At 43.2% G+C, this 15,619-nt stretch overlaps 1 protein-coding gene across 1 annotated transcript; it reads left to right on the forward strand.

Annotated features, from left to right (window-relative positions):
* On the forward strand, nt 1,905-12,270 carry ZNF502 (zinc finger protein 502). The gene is made up of 3 exons (XM_005695605.2): nt 1,905-2,006; nt 8,436-8,547; nt 9,029-12,270. Exons 2-3 carry the CDS (start codon nt 8,493-8,495, stop codon nt 10,591-10,593), a joined length of 1,620 nt encoding a protein of 539 aa, XP_005695662.1. The 5' UTR covers nt 1,905-2,006; nt 8,436-8,492; the 3' UTR covers nt 10,594-12,270.

The raw sequence follows: 15,619 nt of genomic DNA on the forward strand, positions 1-15,619 counted from the left end.
CCGGGATCTGGGTTGGACTGGCTGGCGCCTGGGAGACCCGGAGGTGAGGGTCCTGGGGAGGGGCAGTTGCACGGGGAAGAGGGAAGAGCAGGAAGGGGCTGGGTGAGTCAGGAGTGCAGAGGATGGAGGGAAAGGAGGGATCGGCAGTTTGGCCAAGGGAGGATCTGGCTATAGTCAGGGGCTGGGAGCGGGTGTTGGGAAGGAAAGCGGAGAAGAGGCTGCAGCCTGAGGTCAGCTACAGAGAGGAGGAGGCTGCCATCGGGGAGTGGGCGCTGTTCTGGGAGCTGGGGATGGGACCAGGGCAGGAAGGGAAAGAGTAAGTATGAGAGTGGGGAAGAGCAGAGAGGCGAAGGGGGTGGGGCGGCGGAAGGAATAGACAGGTTGGGAGGGTGAGGGGAATGGGTTGGAGAAGGAGGGGCTCATACCAGCTTAAGGACAGACTGGGACTCCGGTCCTGCCGAGCTGACTTCTCTCGCCTCGGGCCGCTGGAAACAAGTCAGACGTGCCACTGTGGACAAGATTATTTTCCCGAAGTTCTTGAGAGTATGCTACTCTGGCCCTGCTGCTCACTTACCTCCAACACAGGACAAATCCCTAACTTCTCGGAACGTAAATCCTCTCTTCCACTCAGGGTTAGGCTGTTGGGATGAAATGAGGCGATTGAAAGGGATTTGTAACCCTTTATTTAAAGGCTGCCTGGTTGCAGAAGCCTGCCATAGTCCTGTGGATGTTGTTTAGTCGCTCAGTGGTGTCCAACTCTTGCAACTCCTGGGCTGTAGCCTTCCAGGCTCCTCTATCCCTGGGATTTCCCAAGCAAGAATACTGGAGTGGGTTGCCATTTCCTTCTCCAGGGTATCTTCCGGACCCAGGAATCAAACTGGAGTCTCCTGTGCTTCCTGCATTGGCAGGTGGGTTCCTTACCACTGACCCACCAGGGAAGCCCATTCCTGTGTATAGGTGTGGATGAGAGAAACCAACCCTAACTTGACTGGGAAAACAGTTTTACTTTCACAGTTCAACATGGAGTACAGTGCCAGCTGACTGCCTCAAGCATAGACGTCAATGGCAGGAGCTGCTGAGCCACTGTTCTTTTTTGTCCCCTGGTGGTGGTGAGCCCTCAACTGGGCAGACTGGGACCAGCAAAGCCCTTAGTCAGGCTCAGTCCTGCCTCTGGAGCTGGTCTGGATTTCCCATCACCGCTGCTGGGAGTTACACCAAATCTACTTGAAACTTGAGAGTAAGAAGCAGAGAGGTCTTGGCTATTGAGAGGAAACAGGTCAGAGAGGGGAGATGTGAAGTTATAACTCAGTTCCCAAAAGTTAGAATCTGTTTAGATGAGAGTCCAAGGAACTATACTGAGGTAGGAGCCAGCATTTATGGGCTGTCCCCATTGCCTATAAGCCAAGGGAAGGGGAGAAGGTAGGGCCAGCATTGGAAAAAAAAAAAAAAAGCTATTTACTTATTCGGCTGCCACAGGTCTTAGCTGAGCCACAGGATCAGTTGCAGCATGTGGGATCTGGTTCCCTAACCAGGGATGGAACTTGGACCTCCTGCAATCGGAGGACGGAGTCTTAGCCACTGGACCAGTAGGGAAGTGCCAGGAGCTATTCTGCAGCAGATGCAATGTATTACTCTCTTGCTGAGATGGCCCATTCTGACACCTACCTGGTACTTTTTCCAATCCTAACTCCCCCATCTACAGTTTTCCCGAGGCATGAGGTGGTCATTGTATTCCGAACAAGGCAGTCTTTCATGGGGCATCAGGCATGCCACTGGGCTTGGAGGGAAACCGACGGGGATCGCCTTATATGAGACCACTATCGAGAGGCTCCTCTTAATTCCTAGACCTCCGAGGGCTGCGCCGGACAAGAGCCGCCGGGCCTCTGATGACGCACTACCGGCCGCGCCGCTGTTCTTCCGGCCTCGGCAGGTGACTCTAACCCCTGGGTCTCCGTGTACCTCACGGACAGTGGTCGCTGCCCTGTGGGGAGCCCCCGGACATCACGGTGAGCGGGCGGGACCTAGGGGAAGGGAAAGACAGACACCGCACGCCTCTCGGCAGTGGCGGCAGCCCTGGTTTATGTGGAAACCCGCCCGGGCCTCGTTCTCCCCGAATATTTGAGTACCCGGACGGCCCCGAGCTCCTGGCAGCCCATCCCCGCTTGCAGCTTCAGCACTGCACTCCCCAGGGCCTGGCACACAGAACACACCTAAGAAGATGATGGCGTGAATGAGTGAATGATGATTGAGTAGCCGATAAGTGACCGAGACCTAGGACCCGAGTTCGGAAACGAAATCCTGGGGGTCAGAGTTCTCCGTTTGGGCACAGCTGTTTCCCCCAACAGTCTTGCAGCTCAAACTTAAAAAATTTGAAGGGTGTTAAGAGGAGAAAGCAAATAGTGTGAAACGCACTAGCGAGAGAGTTTGGAGACCTGAGCTGTAATTCCCTGGGATACCGAGCCGATTTCTTGATCTCTAATGTTGAACTGTCACTGCCTTCTTTTCTCTACAAAGCTCAGTTGACAGTATGTACGCTGAAACGTTTATGTCTAACAACAAAAGTTTACTATCCATTACTTGCCAAATATTACGTAGAATTTAGAGGCGGGGCTACAAGAGTGAGTGACCTCGGAGCCTTACCAAGTGGGAAGTCGCTTCCCAGTGTAGTAGTGGAAGATACATATGTGAGCAGATCTGTGATAAATATTTTAAACCGCGTTTATTTGTCTCTTAACGGATACCAGGCACTGTTTGAAACAGTTGTGCATTTGTTTAACCTTCACAACAACATCTAATTTTCAATGAGGAAATCGAGGTCCGTAGAGAATAGATGACTTATCCGAGGACGCACTGCTATTAAGTGACCCAACGCTGCAGAAAATGTAGGTCCAGGGTGCTGTTGCAGCCTGGAGGAATATTTTACTTGGAGCCAACAAGCAAATCAGGAAGGGCTTCACAGAACAGTACGTTTAAGTGTGGTGTTATGTAAGGAATTGTGGTTTCAGTTCTTGAAAAACACCTGGCTTCCCAGAATCCATCAGCCGCTTATAGAGGAGTAGCAAAGTGGCAGCAGGGAGAAACCTTACAAGACATGAGGAGGATGCTGGGTCCCTGTAAGTTTTAGCAAGGTGATGATGATGTGTGTGTGTGTATATATATATATATATACACACACACCTGTTTTCCCCAAATCTGGATTAAGTTTGATCCTTTTAGCCTCTTAAAATCATGAACAGATATTTCACATTATCTTATTTGTGTAAGCATTCCATTCCAGCTGACTTAGAAGCAAGGTCTCAGCAAACTGTGACCCATGGGCTAAATTTTGGTCTACCACCTGTTTTTGTTAAAAAAAAAAAATTGTTCAAACAAATAAGCTCACTTGTTTACATATTGTCTAGTTCTGTTTTCAAACTGCGAAGGCAACGCTTGCTAACTTTTGATGTAGACACACAGCTTAGATGATCCGCAACTAGAGAGTAGATGTGACAGGCTTGTCCTTCTCAAACGTGATATTTCTGGACTTATGTTGAGTGCTTGCTGTGTGGCATATATTTTTATAAGTGCTTTATGTGAATTAACTCATTTAGTCAAGGGTTTCACAGACTTGGAATATTACCTGATTTGTCACCTTTTTCAGATAAACAGCCTGTTCCCATGGGCTATGGCAGAGCAAAGTTTCTTGAGTTTCAGTACAGCTCACTTTGCCACTTTGATCTTATTCTGAATGGGAAACCTATACCATATCCATTAGATGTGGCATTAAAAAAAAAAAGGTTTTTTTTTTAGGGGGGGACAGTTAAAACTCTGAGCCAGATCTTTCACTTTAAGATATTGTTTGGATTTAAAAAGTAATTCATGTTTATTGCAGGAAAAATGAAATATGTAGAAGAATATAAAGGACAACATAAAGTAACCCATTAAATGACCTAGAGATCAGTTGTTGACATTTTGGAGGATCTTCTACTGTCCTTTTGTATGTGTGTGTTTTGTATACATCTGTGTAGTTGATAATTGTTTCTGTTTATTGAATGGTTACTTTAGTACTGGTGTATATGTGCATGTTTTTTGTTTTTAGTGTTTTGTAGTCTCCTGTTTTAACATATTGTATTCTCATGAGTATTCTTTGAAAACATGAGTCTTAATAATTTCATAATCTGTCATATTGGTATGCCATCAATTTTTACTTGCCTGTATTTTCTTAAAATTATAGTAATAGTGTGATCCTTGCACATAAGTCTCTGTGCTCATCTCTGATTACATTTGTTCACTTTTTTCTGTGATTACAGAGTTATTTATTTATTTCTACAGAAAAACTTTCAAGCATTACAAAAAGAAAGGCCTTAAGACAACAAAAGTTTCAGACTTCTCTGGTGGTCCAGTGGTTAAGACTCTGTGCTCCCAACCCAGGGACCAAAGGTTCAGTCCCTTGTTGGAGAAGATCCTGCATGCCACGTGGCACAGCCAGAAAAAAGAAGAAAGTGTGCCATAATCTTATTCCTCAGAGATGAACGTGGCTAACAAATTGATAGATATTCTGAGAGATTTAAGTTATTTATTTATTTAGACCATGCTGTGCAGCTTGTGCGACCTTAGTTTCCCAACCAGGGATTGAGCCAGGCCCTCAAGCAGTGAAAGTGCAGAGTACTAACCACTGGACCACCAGAGAATTCCTTAAGTTAGTTTTTTAAAAATAAGGCAGAATATGCAAGACAGGGAAAGAGACACAGATGTGTATAATGGACTTTTGGACTCAGAGGGAGGGAGAGGGTGGGATGATTTGGGAGAATGACATTCTAACATGTATACTATCATGTAAGAATTGAATCGCCAGTCTATGTCTGATGCAGGATACAGCATGCTTGGAGCTGGTGCATGGGGATGACCCAGAGAGATGTTATGGGGAGGGAGGTGGGAGGGGGGTTCATGTTTGGGAATGCATGTAAGAATTAAAGATTTTAAAATTAAAAAAAAAAAATTCAATGGCCAAAAAAAAAAAAAAAAGAATATAAATAATTGAGGAAATATGGGAAATAGAGGGGAAAAATCATTTGTAATTCATATCCCCATGGTGATGATTAATTTTCCTTTTTTGGTCTTATTCATATGCATATTTTAACATATATATATGATGCTACATTTGTATCTGAAATTATGACATACTGATAAATTTGAGGATCTTCTGAGATACATTGCAGGTGTATATAGTATAGACTGAGAATTTTGTTCTGAGTTCCTGTACCTACAAAATGGTGATCATGGTGTCCCAATTGACACTCAGCATACAACTTTAAGACCTACTATATATAACTAGATTATCTCTGGAAAGATAGTACCAGATTACATTCCCACCAGTCGTGTGTGACAGGCTCTTTTCCTGACCTTTGCCAGTTTTTGAGTTTTAGCATTAAAGAGAAAATTTCCAATTTGATATAAAAATTAATTCTTCATTCTTTGAGTTCTCATTTGTTTGATTACCATGGAGGTGGAGCTTTGTTTTGATATGTTTATTGGCTTTTTGTAATTCTTGGAGTATTTGTTATACTACCCATTTTTCTGTCAGTTCATCTTTTTTCTTTACTCATTAATAAGAATCCTATTATTTATCAGGTCCATCTACTTCTTTGATGTGTAAATTAAAAAAATACATTTTTTAACCCTTTACTCAGTTTAGATTTATTTTGGTATATGGTATGAAATAGGAATCTCACCAAGTGTTTTTTCTAGATAGTTAAACAATCTCAGCATAATTTGGGAGAAATCGATTATTCATGATTGGAAATGCCAATTTTTATCATATATTAAATTATGTTTCTCTTAGGGGATTAAGAGTCTATAAAGTCAAAAGCCAGAGTTTAACTTCCTTATAAATGTGTAAACTCACCATTAAGGTTTCCTAGTTACACACTCTCTTTTTCTTTAAGTTGTGCCACACAGTACGAAGAATCTTAGTTCCCCCACCAGGGATCGAACCCCCACTCCCTGAATTGGAACGGCAGAGTCTTAACCACTGAACTGCTGGGGAGATCCCCTAACTATATACTCTTGATGATTTTATCTGTTACCCCCAGAATTTCAATTACTCTCTTTATGACAAAAAATTCTAAATATAAGTTTTCTGCCCATACCTCTCTCCTCTAATATCCATGTATGCCTGATATTTCAAACTGAATTTATCTTTTCCCTCCCAAACCAGTGTTCCCACTCTCATTAAAGGTTACTGTCTTCACTCAAGCTTCACACCAGCAAATTGTCATTAACTTTTCCTCCTTATATCTCCCTCTAATATTCCTCTTGTCCTGTTGTTTTTTCTCTTAGTCAGCCCAGTCTCCTTATTGGACTGCTGAAACAACCTCTCAGGGGTACTCCAGCCTTCACCTTGCCTCCTACCTTTCACCCCTGTACACACTTTTCTTGTTCAGTTCAGTCGCTTAGTCGTGTCCGACTCTTTGCGACCCCATGAATCCCAAAATGCCAGGCCTCCCTGTCCATCACCAACTCCTGGAGTTCACTCGGACTCACGTCCATCGAGTCAGGGATGCCATCCAGCCATCTCATCCTGGGTCGTCCCCTTCTCCTCCTGCCCCCAATCCCTCCCAGCATCAGAGTTTTTCCAATGAGTCAACTCTTCGCATGAGGTGGCCAAAGTAGTGGAGTTCCAGCTTTAGCATCATTCCTTCTAAAGAAATCCCAGGGCTTTCTCTTGTACTATGGACAAAAGGATGTGTGTGTGTAATAGCAGATCTAATCATGTCAAATCCTGTTTTCAAACATTTTCCGGTCCTTTTTGTGGCCTTCTGCTCAGTTTAGGGTTAATTCCTTAAAATGACCTGCAGGATTGTATTTGCTTGCCTCAGGCTTCATGGCTTATTTCTAGCGTTTCGTACTTTGGCCCTACTAGAGCTCGTTCATTCTTCTGAAGCATGGGGCTTGATTCCTTTTATATATTCCATTTCATTTCTCTTGATATCTTCTTTTCCCTCTTCACCCATCTAATCCTTACTTCTCTCTTCTTCAGCGAGGCTTTCTTTCCCAGGTTAGGTTAGGTCCCCTCTGCTCTACATTCCACAGTGCCCAATATTTCTGCTTTTTTAATTCCCTTATTTGTAACTACTGGTGTAATTTCTTTGTTGAGCTGTGATGTAAGCTCTGGGTGGGCAGGGTCATGTCTGACTTTTTCTCCACTGTCTGAAGTGAAGTGAAGTGAAGTGAAGTGAAGTGAAGTCGCTCAGTCGTGTCCGACACTTTGCGACCCCATGGACTGTAGCCTACCAGGCTCCTCCCTCCATGGGATTCTCCAGACAAGAGTACCAGAGTGGGCTGCCATTTCCTTCTCCAGGGGATCTTCCTGACCCAGGGATCAAACCCGGGTCTCCAGCATTCCAGGGAGATGCTTTAACCTCTGAGCCACCAGGGAAGCCCTATATATATATATAGGGCTGTCTAGTTCTAATTATACGCAGACCCTACTCTACCTCATGAATATCTGTAGGATTCTGCAGTGGGTCCACTTTATGTCCCTGTTATGGAAGAGGATCAGGAAATCCCACCTAGAATCCTAAATCTCTAAAACTCAACACTGAGACACAGACCTTAATGAGACGGCCACAGAACTGGTCTTATTAATTACTTCGCCAGACATCCTATTCTTTCATGTTTTCTGAGGTCTTGATTATGATAACCATCTCTCTGCCTTCTTTTTTCCTTGAGATGTTTCCAGTTTTACTTCTCACTTCAGGCTTATAGGGAGAGATATTTTTTGATGAACAGTTACAATTTTGACTTTCCCCAAACCGGAAACTCTCTACTATTTTTGCAACTCTTTGTAAGTCAAAAATTATTTCACAGAATTTTTTTTTAACTGCAGTGTGCAGTTTTATATTGAGCTGTGCCCAAAGAAAAAATTTTTCACTGATAAGACACCTTGAAGAAAGGACAATCAGTGTATCTCTAGGTTGTATCAAATAGAGAGAAATCCCTAACTACTATCCAGCTCCTTGACTATTGGGGAGGTGGGTGGATCAGACGTAATGCATTAGCCTTGTTATGAGGCCATTTCCCCCATGTAAATTTTGATTATATTAATTGCCTTTTCTTTAGATTATTGTATAATGGAAAGAGTGGACTCGTTAACATGGATATTCCCATTCATAGTTATTTTTATCTTTATAAATAACATTCTGATGTGCTTATCAAGTGCTTGAGTATTTCCTAATATGTTAGTCTGTCTGGCTGTCACTTGAACAGCTGACAGATGGAGTTTGTGAATCCAGAAAGCTGGAAGCCATCGTAACACTTGGTGGTGCAGGCACATTACTATCCTGACAGATTTTGTGTGTTATCAGATAGTATCCTCAGACAACAGCTCTTTCTCATTTTTCTGTTTACTGGGACAGTGATATCCCCTCCCCCACCTTTTTTTCCTCTATGAGCAGGGCTCCACTTCCAGCCTTGAAGTCTTTTACAAATCAAAGCAAAGAGAAGATTTGTGGATGTTGAATATGCAAGGAGCTGAAGAGAGAGAGATTGGAAGAGAGATTTGTCCAGGTGAGTGAGCAAGTGTTCACCAGTGGAAGAAATAGGAGGGCTTTGGAAATTTTACAAGAGAAACTCAGTGAAGCTCAGAAGAGAAAATTGCTCTCTCTTTTAGGATGTTGGGATGAATGTGAGTGAGCACCTCTTGGGGCCAGCTTTTCCCTGGTACATTTCTACTGTTTGGCTCGTTTACATTCTCTCACTGTTTTGCCCTAATCTTAGTCTGTTATTTGTCTTTTTCCTTTTATCTCCCTTGTCTCTGATTGCCTCACTTCCTTGGTGTCTGCAGCTGCCCATTTCTCATTAATGATGATCACCTTACCCTGGTGCAGATCTCTTCCACCGCTTATAATTCTGAATTACTTGCTCACTTGCTCTTATTGACCCTTACTCATAGGCCAGTATTAAGACCTGTCAAAATGAGGTCCCTCTAAGTTAAGAGACTTCCACTGTGCCCTACACAAGAGAAATTCACTGCAGTGGTTTTTTTCAGGTTGGATGAACAAGTCTGCTCCAGAGCAGGATGGCACTGATATTGAGTTGCCAGGGGTAGCATCAAAGAGATCCCAAGAGGATGAATACCAGGATTCTACATTTGAAGAAAAACATATATGTGAGAACATGAAGGAAAACCCTCCCAGAGAGGCTCCTGGACCACGGTTTTTCCGAGAAGGTTTTGGAGCAATAACTTTTATCCATAAGGAAGCACCTCCAGAAATGATTAGCCAGGAATATCATTTAGAGAGAAGCTTGCTTTTGACCTCAAGTCTTGTTACACATCTCAGGGTTTCTACAGAAGAGAGCCTACATAAATGGGAGACAAGTAGCATACACACCAATGAGATTTCAGGCCAAAGTAAATGTTTGACCCTCTCTACACAGAAAAAATCTTGGAAATGTGGTGAATGTGGAAAAACCTTTACTCAGCGCTCATCCTTTACCCAGCATCAGAGAACTCATACAAGACCCTACACATGTGAGGAATGTGGGAAAACTTTTAGTCGTAGCTCTTTCCTTATTCGACATCAAAGAATTCATACTGGAGTGAAACCGTATGAGTGTGAGCAGTGTGGGAAAACATTTAGATGTCGATCATTTCTTACTCAGCATCAGAGAATCCACACTGGAGAGAAACCGTATAAATGTAATGAATGTGGGAATTCCTTCCGCAATCATTCACATCTCACTGAACACCAGAGAACTCATACTGGAGAAAAACCTTACAAATGTAATAGATGTGGGAAGGCCTTCAGTCAGAACACACACCTCATTCATCATCAGAGAATTCACACTGGTGAGAAACCTTATTTATGCAATGAATGTGGCTCTTCTTTTCGCAAACACTCAAATCTTACACAACATCAGAGAATTCACACTGGGGAGAAACCATATAAATGTGATGAGTGTGGGAAAACTTTCCATACAAAGGCAAACCTCTCTCAGCATCAGAGAATTCATACTGGAGAGAAACCCTATAAATGTAAGGAATGTGGGAAAGCCTTTTGTCAGAGCCCATCCCTTATTAAACACCAGCGAATTCATACTGGAGAAAAACCGTATAAATGTAAGGAATGTGGCAAAGCTTTTGCTCAGAGCACCCCACTCACTAAACATCAGAGAATTCATACAGGAGAAAGACCCTACAAATGCAGTGAATGTGGTAAAGCTTTCATTCAGAGCATTTGCCTTATTCGGCATCAGAGAAGTCACACTGGAGAAAAACCCTATAAATGCAATGAATGTGGAAAGGGCTTTAACCAGAATACTTGCCTCACTCAGCATATGAGAATTCATACTGGAGAAAAGCCTTATAAATGTCAAGAATGTGGGAAAGCCTTTGCTCACAACACATCTCTTACTGAACATCACAGAACTCACACTGGTGAGAAGCTCTATAAATGTAGTGAGTGTGAGAAAACCTTCCGGAAGTATGCACACCTTAGTGAACATTACAGGATTCACACTGGTGAGAAGCCTTATGAATGTGTTGACTGTGGGAAATTCTTTAGACATAGTTCAGTCCTTTTCAGACATCAGAAACTTCACAGTGCTGAATAAATCTGGCATTCATGTGATGGTTTCTCGAGCGAGAGTGCTAGGAATCTGGCCCAGGGTAGAGGCACAGGAGCAGTTCCTAGAGGGAAGGATAAAGGAGCCTTGGACACCATACTCAGAAGAATATTTCCAGAAATGGAGGTGGGAATTTGGAGAATGCAGAGCCTACTCCAGGTGGGCATCTGGGAATACAGGATAGGAAGGAAGTTCCTACTTTTCAGAGAAATCTTGGCTCCTTGCCATTCCTCTCCCTAGGGCACTCTAATAGCTGGAGGTGCCATTTATTAAGTTAACACTGTTTCCCTTATTACACTCCTGCCTTACCTCCCCAACTTGTCACCTGTGTTCACTGCTCACTAGGCTGGGTTGCTTTTCCAAACTGATGCTCAGTGTGAAAGTGGCAGCTCTTCTGAGGTGGTGCTGAATAACCACCAAATGACTGAGGTGGCTATTGTGGGAAGGCTGCCCATCTGTAGACGTGGTCCCATGAAGGTTAGACAGAAACAAATGAAAACAGAATCCTTACTCATTTATTTATTCAACAAGTATTGGGATATATGGCAAGAACTGGGCTGATTGCTACAGGAATGGTGAAGAAGACTTTTTATCAGGGTGAGGGAGATCTTTCCCAATCCTTTAAAGCAGGAGGATCACTTGGGGCTAAGAAGGAAATAAGTCAAAGCTTTTCTCAGACGCTGTCAGTTTGTGGGAAGGAAGTCAGATCTGCTCAGAGTGTCACAGAGAAGAAGACCTATCTTCTGTCCCTGTGGAATTATTGGCTTACCCAGAAATGAAGTGGTTTTTGCTGGGTTACCAGTGGTAAGAGGCCTCAGAGCAGAAAGCCTGCCCATGACTGAGCAAGCCACCCACATATTCCTGACCTGGACTAGGGCATATTCCTGTCCCTTATCAGTTTGACTGGGCGACTAGTTCACAGGGACCAGGGGATAGGAGCCTGCTAGGATCAGCTTGGGACTTGGTTTGTTAGCCCTTAGGGTGAGAAAGCATTAGTGATAAAGGAAGGCAGCCCCTTTCAGGTTGGCTGGATTTGGGCACTGGTGGACAGTCCTTAAGAGAGAAAGCTTCAGTGATGAGGTCACTGTATTGGAGAAGGCTAGGTTTTGTGTAATCATGGCATTGAAGGTTTGTTTTTTGCTTTGTTTTGACTGTGCCACTTGGCACAAGGAATCTGAGTTTCCTTACCAAGACTGAACCCGTGCCCATTGCAGCGGAAGCGTGGAGTCTTAACCACTGGACCATCAGGAAGTCCCGGCACTGGAGATAACCATAGATTCATGAGAGTCAGATGTTTGTTTTTATTGGGACTTTCTTATTCCAGGATGTTTATCATTCTTTGTGAACTAGAGCTATCTAAGGAAACCCTTCTCATGGGATGCATTTGGAAAGAATTCTGAAGAGAATTACCTCTTTTTCAACGCTGAAAATCAAGATAGTATGGTTTCCCATGACTGATGGCATTTTATTTTTTGAGTGAAAAGAAGGGCATGTTTCCCCTTTACGTCTCCATTTTCTTTCTTGTACTTAACTGCTGCCCAGAGAGTCAGCTGTGGAAGATTATATGAGGATAGCCTTTGACTGGTATTTGAAATAGTTTTCTATGCTCTGAAGTTTATATGGTTTTAAAAAATATGACCATTAAACACAACTAAAGTAAGTTAATTCTGGAATGGTTATTTGGAATTCAGCATTGATATTTTTTTCCAGAGCAACTGTCTTACAAGCATTAGTTTGAGCTATTAATTACCAATAATGGGAATATGACAGAAATAACATACTTTTCCCTCTCCAGCTATGAAGATAATGTTCCCAAACCTGCCATGGGGCAGTTCATAATTGAATACATTAATGTCTTAGGGGGGAAAATAACACTATGAAAACTGTATTTTATGCTCATGGAAAGCAAATGTCTATATTTTTTCAAACACTAAAGAATTCATTGCTAGCACATAGTAAATGCTCAGTAAATGTTTATTTGTTGAGTTAATATATTTTAATCAAACTCTGCTTACCAAAAACTTTCGGAACTTCTTGACATTTAGAGTGATATTTATATGCTACTGTCTTTGGAGTCTTGACTGGAGGTTAGAGAGGAAAGGGAGAGTTTTCTTGAGGAAGAAGTCAGAAAACCTTAAGGGTGAAAGATGCCTCAGTTGTTAGAAAGATTTTCTAAAATGGAATGGACAAACTGAGGTTTTAATCTTTATCCTAAGAGAATCTGGTACCATTTTTACTTCCTGGAGAAGCAGAAAGAAAAGGAACTCATCAGCTTTACCCCCATCCCATATTCTCACACATGCAGATATTTACTCCTGACTTTGTGTCAGTTGCTGGCCCACCATGTGTCAAGTCACTCCAGCTTGGCCTCAAGCTAGCTTCTTCCTCAGCCTTCCCTCATCATATCCAATCAACCACCATATCCAGTTGACTTATAACTCCTAGGAAGCCACCCCCACTGATAGTGCTTTATCCAAGCTCCCTGATTCATTTCCTAGGCTTTTTTTTTTTCCCATTTTCCCAACCAGTCTTGCAGTTTCTTGTACAACTGGGCCATCTTTCACATGTCTTCTGGATGGTCTTTGCAAGACACAACTGTGGCAGCTCTGTGGTTCTCTCTCTGAATAAAGTGTTAGCCTCCAGGGGTAGCTGAGTCTCCTCATCTGGCCCGTGCCTGCTTCGTCATTTCAGAGGGCATTCCTTGCATGTTCTATTCCATAGTGCAAATTCCTGTGACTCATCATCATTGGACTCTAGTTTGGCACCTTTGCACATTCTCTTCCTGTCACCTGCTTCCCTTCCCTGCTTCTGCTTGGGAGGCTCTCATTTGTCACTTGTGAATGTACTCAGGCAACAACTCTTCAAAGCTGTCCCTGATGTCACATGTTTGTATTTCTGTATTTTTTGACTTCATCATTTTATGTATCAGGTTATAATGGCTGGTAGCTCAGTTGGTAAAGAATCCACCTGCAATGTAGGAGACCCTGGTTCAATTCCTGAGTCAGGAAGATCTGCTGGAGAAGGGATAGACTATCCACTCCAGTATTCTTGGGCTTCCCTTGCAGCTCAGCTGGCAAAGAATCTGCCTGCAATGTGGGAGACCTGGTTTGATCCCTGGGTTAGGAAAGGCTGGAGAAGGGAAAGGCCTGCTCCAGTATTCTGGCCTGGAGAATTCCACAGGCTGTATAGTCCATGGGTTGCAAAGAGTCGGACAGGGAAGCTGTGGGGCAGCCTATGTCCTACCCAAGCCTGGTCCTTTATCTGGCCCAACAGTCCCCAAATCTTCATTCTACTCAACTCCTATATCATTGCACAAACACCTTCCTGGTGGCCTGGTTGACCAACTAGAGTTTCTTAGGTATAGAAAAAGTCCAGAGGCAACCCTTGCAATCTAAGGAAAATATAGAAATGCTATTTAGAGGACTTCCCTGATATCTCAGTTGGTAAAGAACCACCTGCAATGCAGGAGACCCCAGTTCAATTCCTGGGTCAGGAAGATCCACTGGAGAAGGGATAGGCTACCCACTCCAGTATTATTGGGCTTCCCTTGTGGCTCAGCTGGCAAAGACTCTGCCTGCAGTGCAAGAGACTTGCATTCGATTCCTGGGTTGGGAAGATCACCTGGAGAAGGGATTGGCTACCCACTTCAATATTCTGGCCTGGAGAATTCCATGGACTGGACAGTCCATGGGGTTGCAAAGAGTCAGACACCACTGAGCGACTTTCACTTCAGTTTATAATGGCTAGTTTACAAATCTCTGTTCCCACTGTCAACTCCATCAGGGCAGAAGCCATGTGAAATTTATTCATCTTTGTATCCACAGTCTCTGGCCTTTAGTAGGTGCTCAGTAAATACCTGTTGAGCTCAACTAAAATTGAGTCAAACAATTCTCCATGCCCAAATGCAGGTTGTGACTTAAGTCCACAGTTACTAGCAGAAAGGTACAGTGAATACAAGAGTATGTCATGAAGTGTTTGCCAGAAGTAAGAATTCTGAACCTTCCCCCAAGGTACAGAATGTGTGGTCCAATCTGATACAGAGAGGATCTTGTAAGCAAAAGTAATATGTAGCAAAAATATTTTGGGTGGGGGAGGGCGTTCTGTTACAAATTAGACATTTAAATGTCCCATTATAGTTTAACAAAGTGTTTCCAGATATATTGACGTCATGGTCAACAGGAAGAGAAAAATGCGTGCAAGTGTAGAAGCACAGCTGTGTGAACTGGAATATCCTTGCAGTAAGAGAGACAAGCTGAGCAGTGATGCTGGCTTGGCAGGAGAGTAGTTGAGCTTGAGAACCCGAATATGGAAGACCTTCCTGAACTCATGGCTTTTCTTGGGGCTCTGCAATGATGAAGAATTAGAATGTGTTGCTTATATTCAGTGAATCAAAATGTAATTTGTGACTTTAGAAGAACATGAGATAAGGCCACATGAGATCCACAAAATGAGAGAGGAAGACAGAAGGATGGTTGAACTTGCCTGAGGTAACACAGCTATTCTCAGGTGAAATTGAAACTCCAGTGTCCTTGCTTTTCCCTCTGATTTCTCTTTATTGTACTTCTGCTCCATGATGCCTCTTTCCTTGTGTCTGTTATGCCCTAATTCTGAGAATGGGAGAAGCTCCCCTTAGATCAAGAAGATTTTTGGCCTGTAGAATAAGACCTTATTGCATGTAAGTGAGGCAGAGAAATAAGTTGATTCTGCATTTTAACCCCATCTTTTCCCCTACATAATGCAGAAATCTGGTCTTGACCCCTAGTAGCTCTAGTTTCACTTTCTTGCAGCTGCTGGCTAGAGCAGGGCTAAGGTCATCTTAGTTCAGTGGGATTTTTTGGTGTCCATTCCTCCAATCCATTTTCCACCTCTCACTGAAGAAGCTCATCACAAATTGCAGTTAAGCCCCAGATTCCTGTTTCTAGTAACCTGCTCTGCCTGGGGCACCCCACTGCAGGGTTAGTTTCCACCCAGCAGAGCCTTTTGATAGAGATTCTTTGAAGTCTAAAAGGGAAAA

Source organism: Capra hircus, chromosome 22, assembly GCF_001704415.2.
Source record: "Capra hircus breed San Clemente chromosome 22, ASM170441v1, whole genome shotgun sequence".
NCBI lineage: Eukaryota > Metazoa > Chordata > Mammalia > Artiodactyla > Bovidae > Capra > Capra hircus.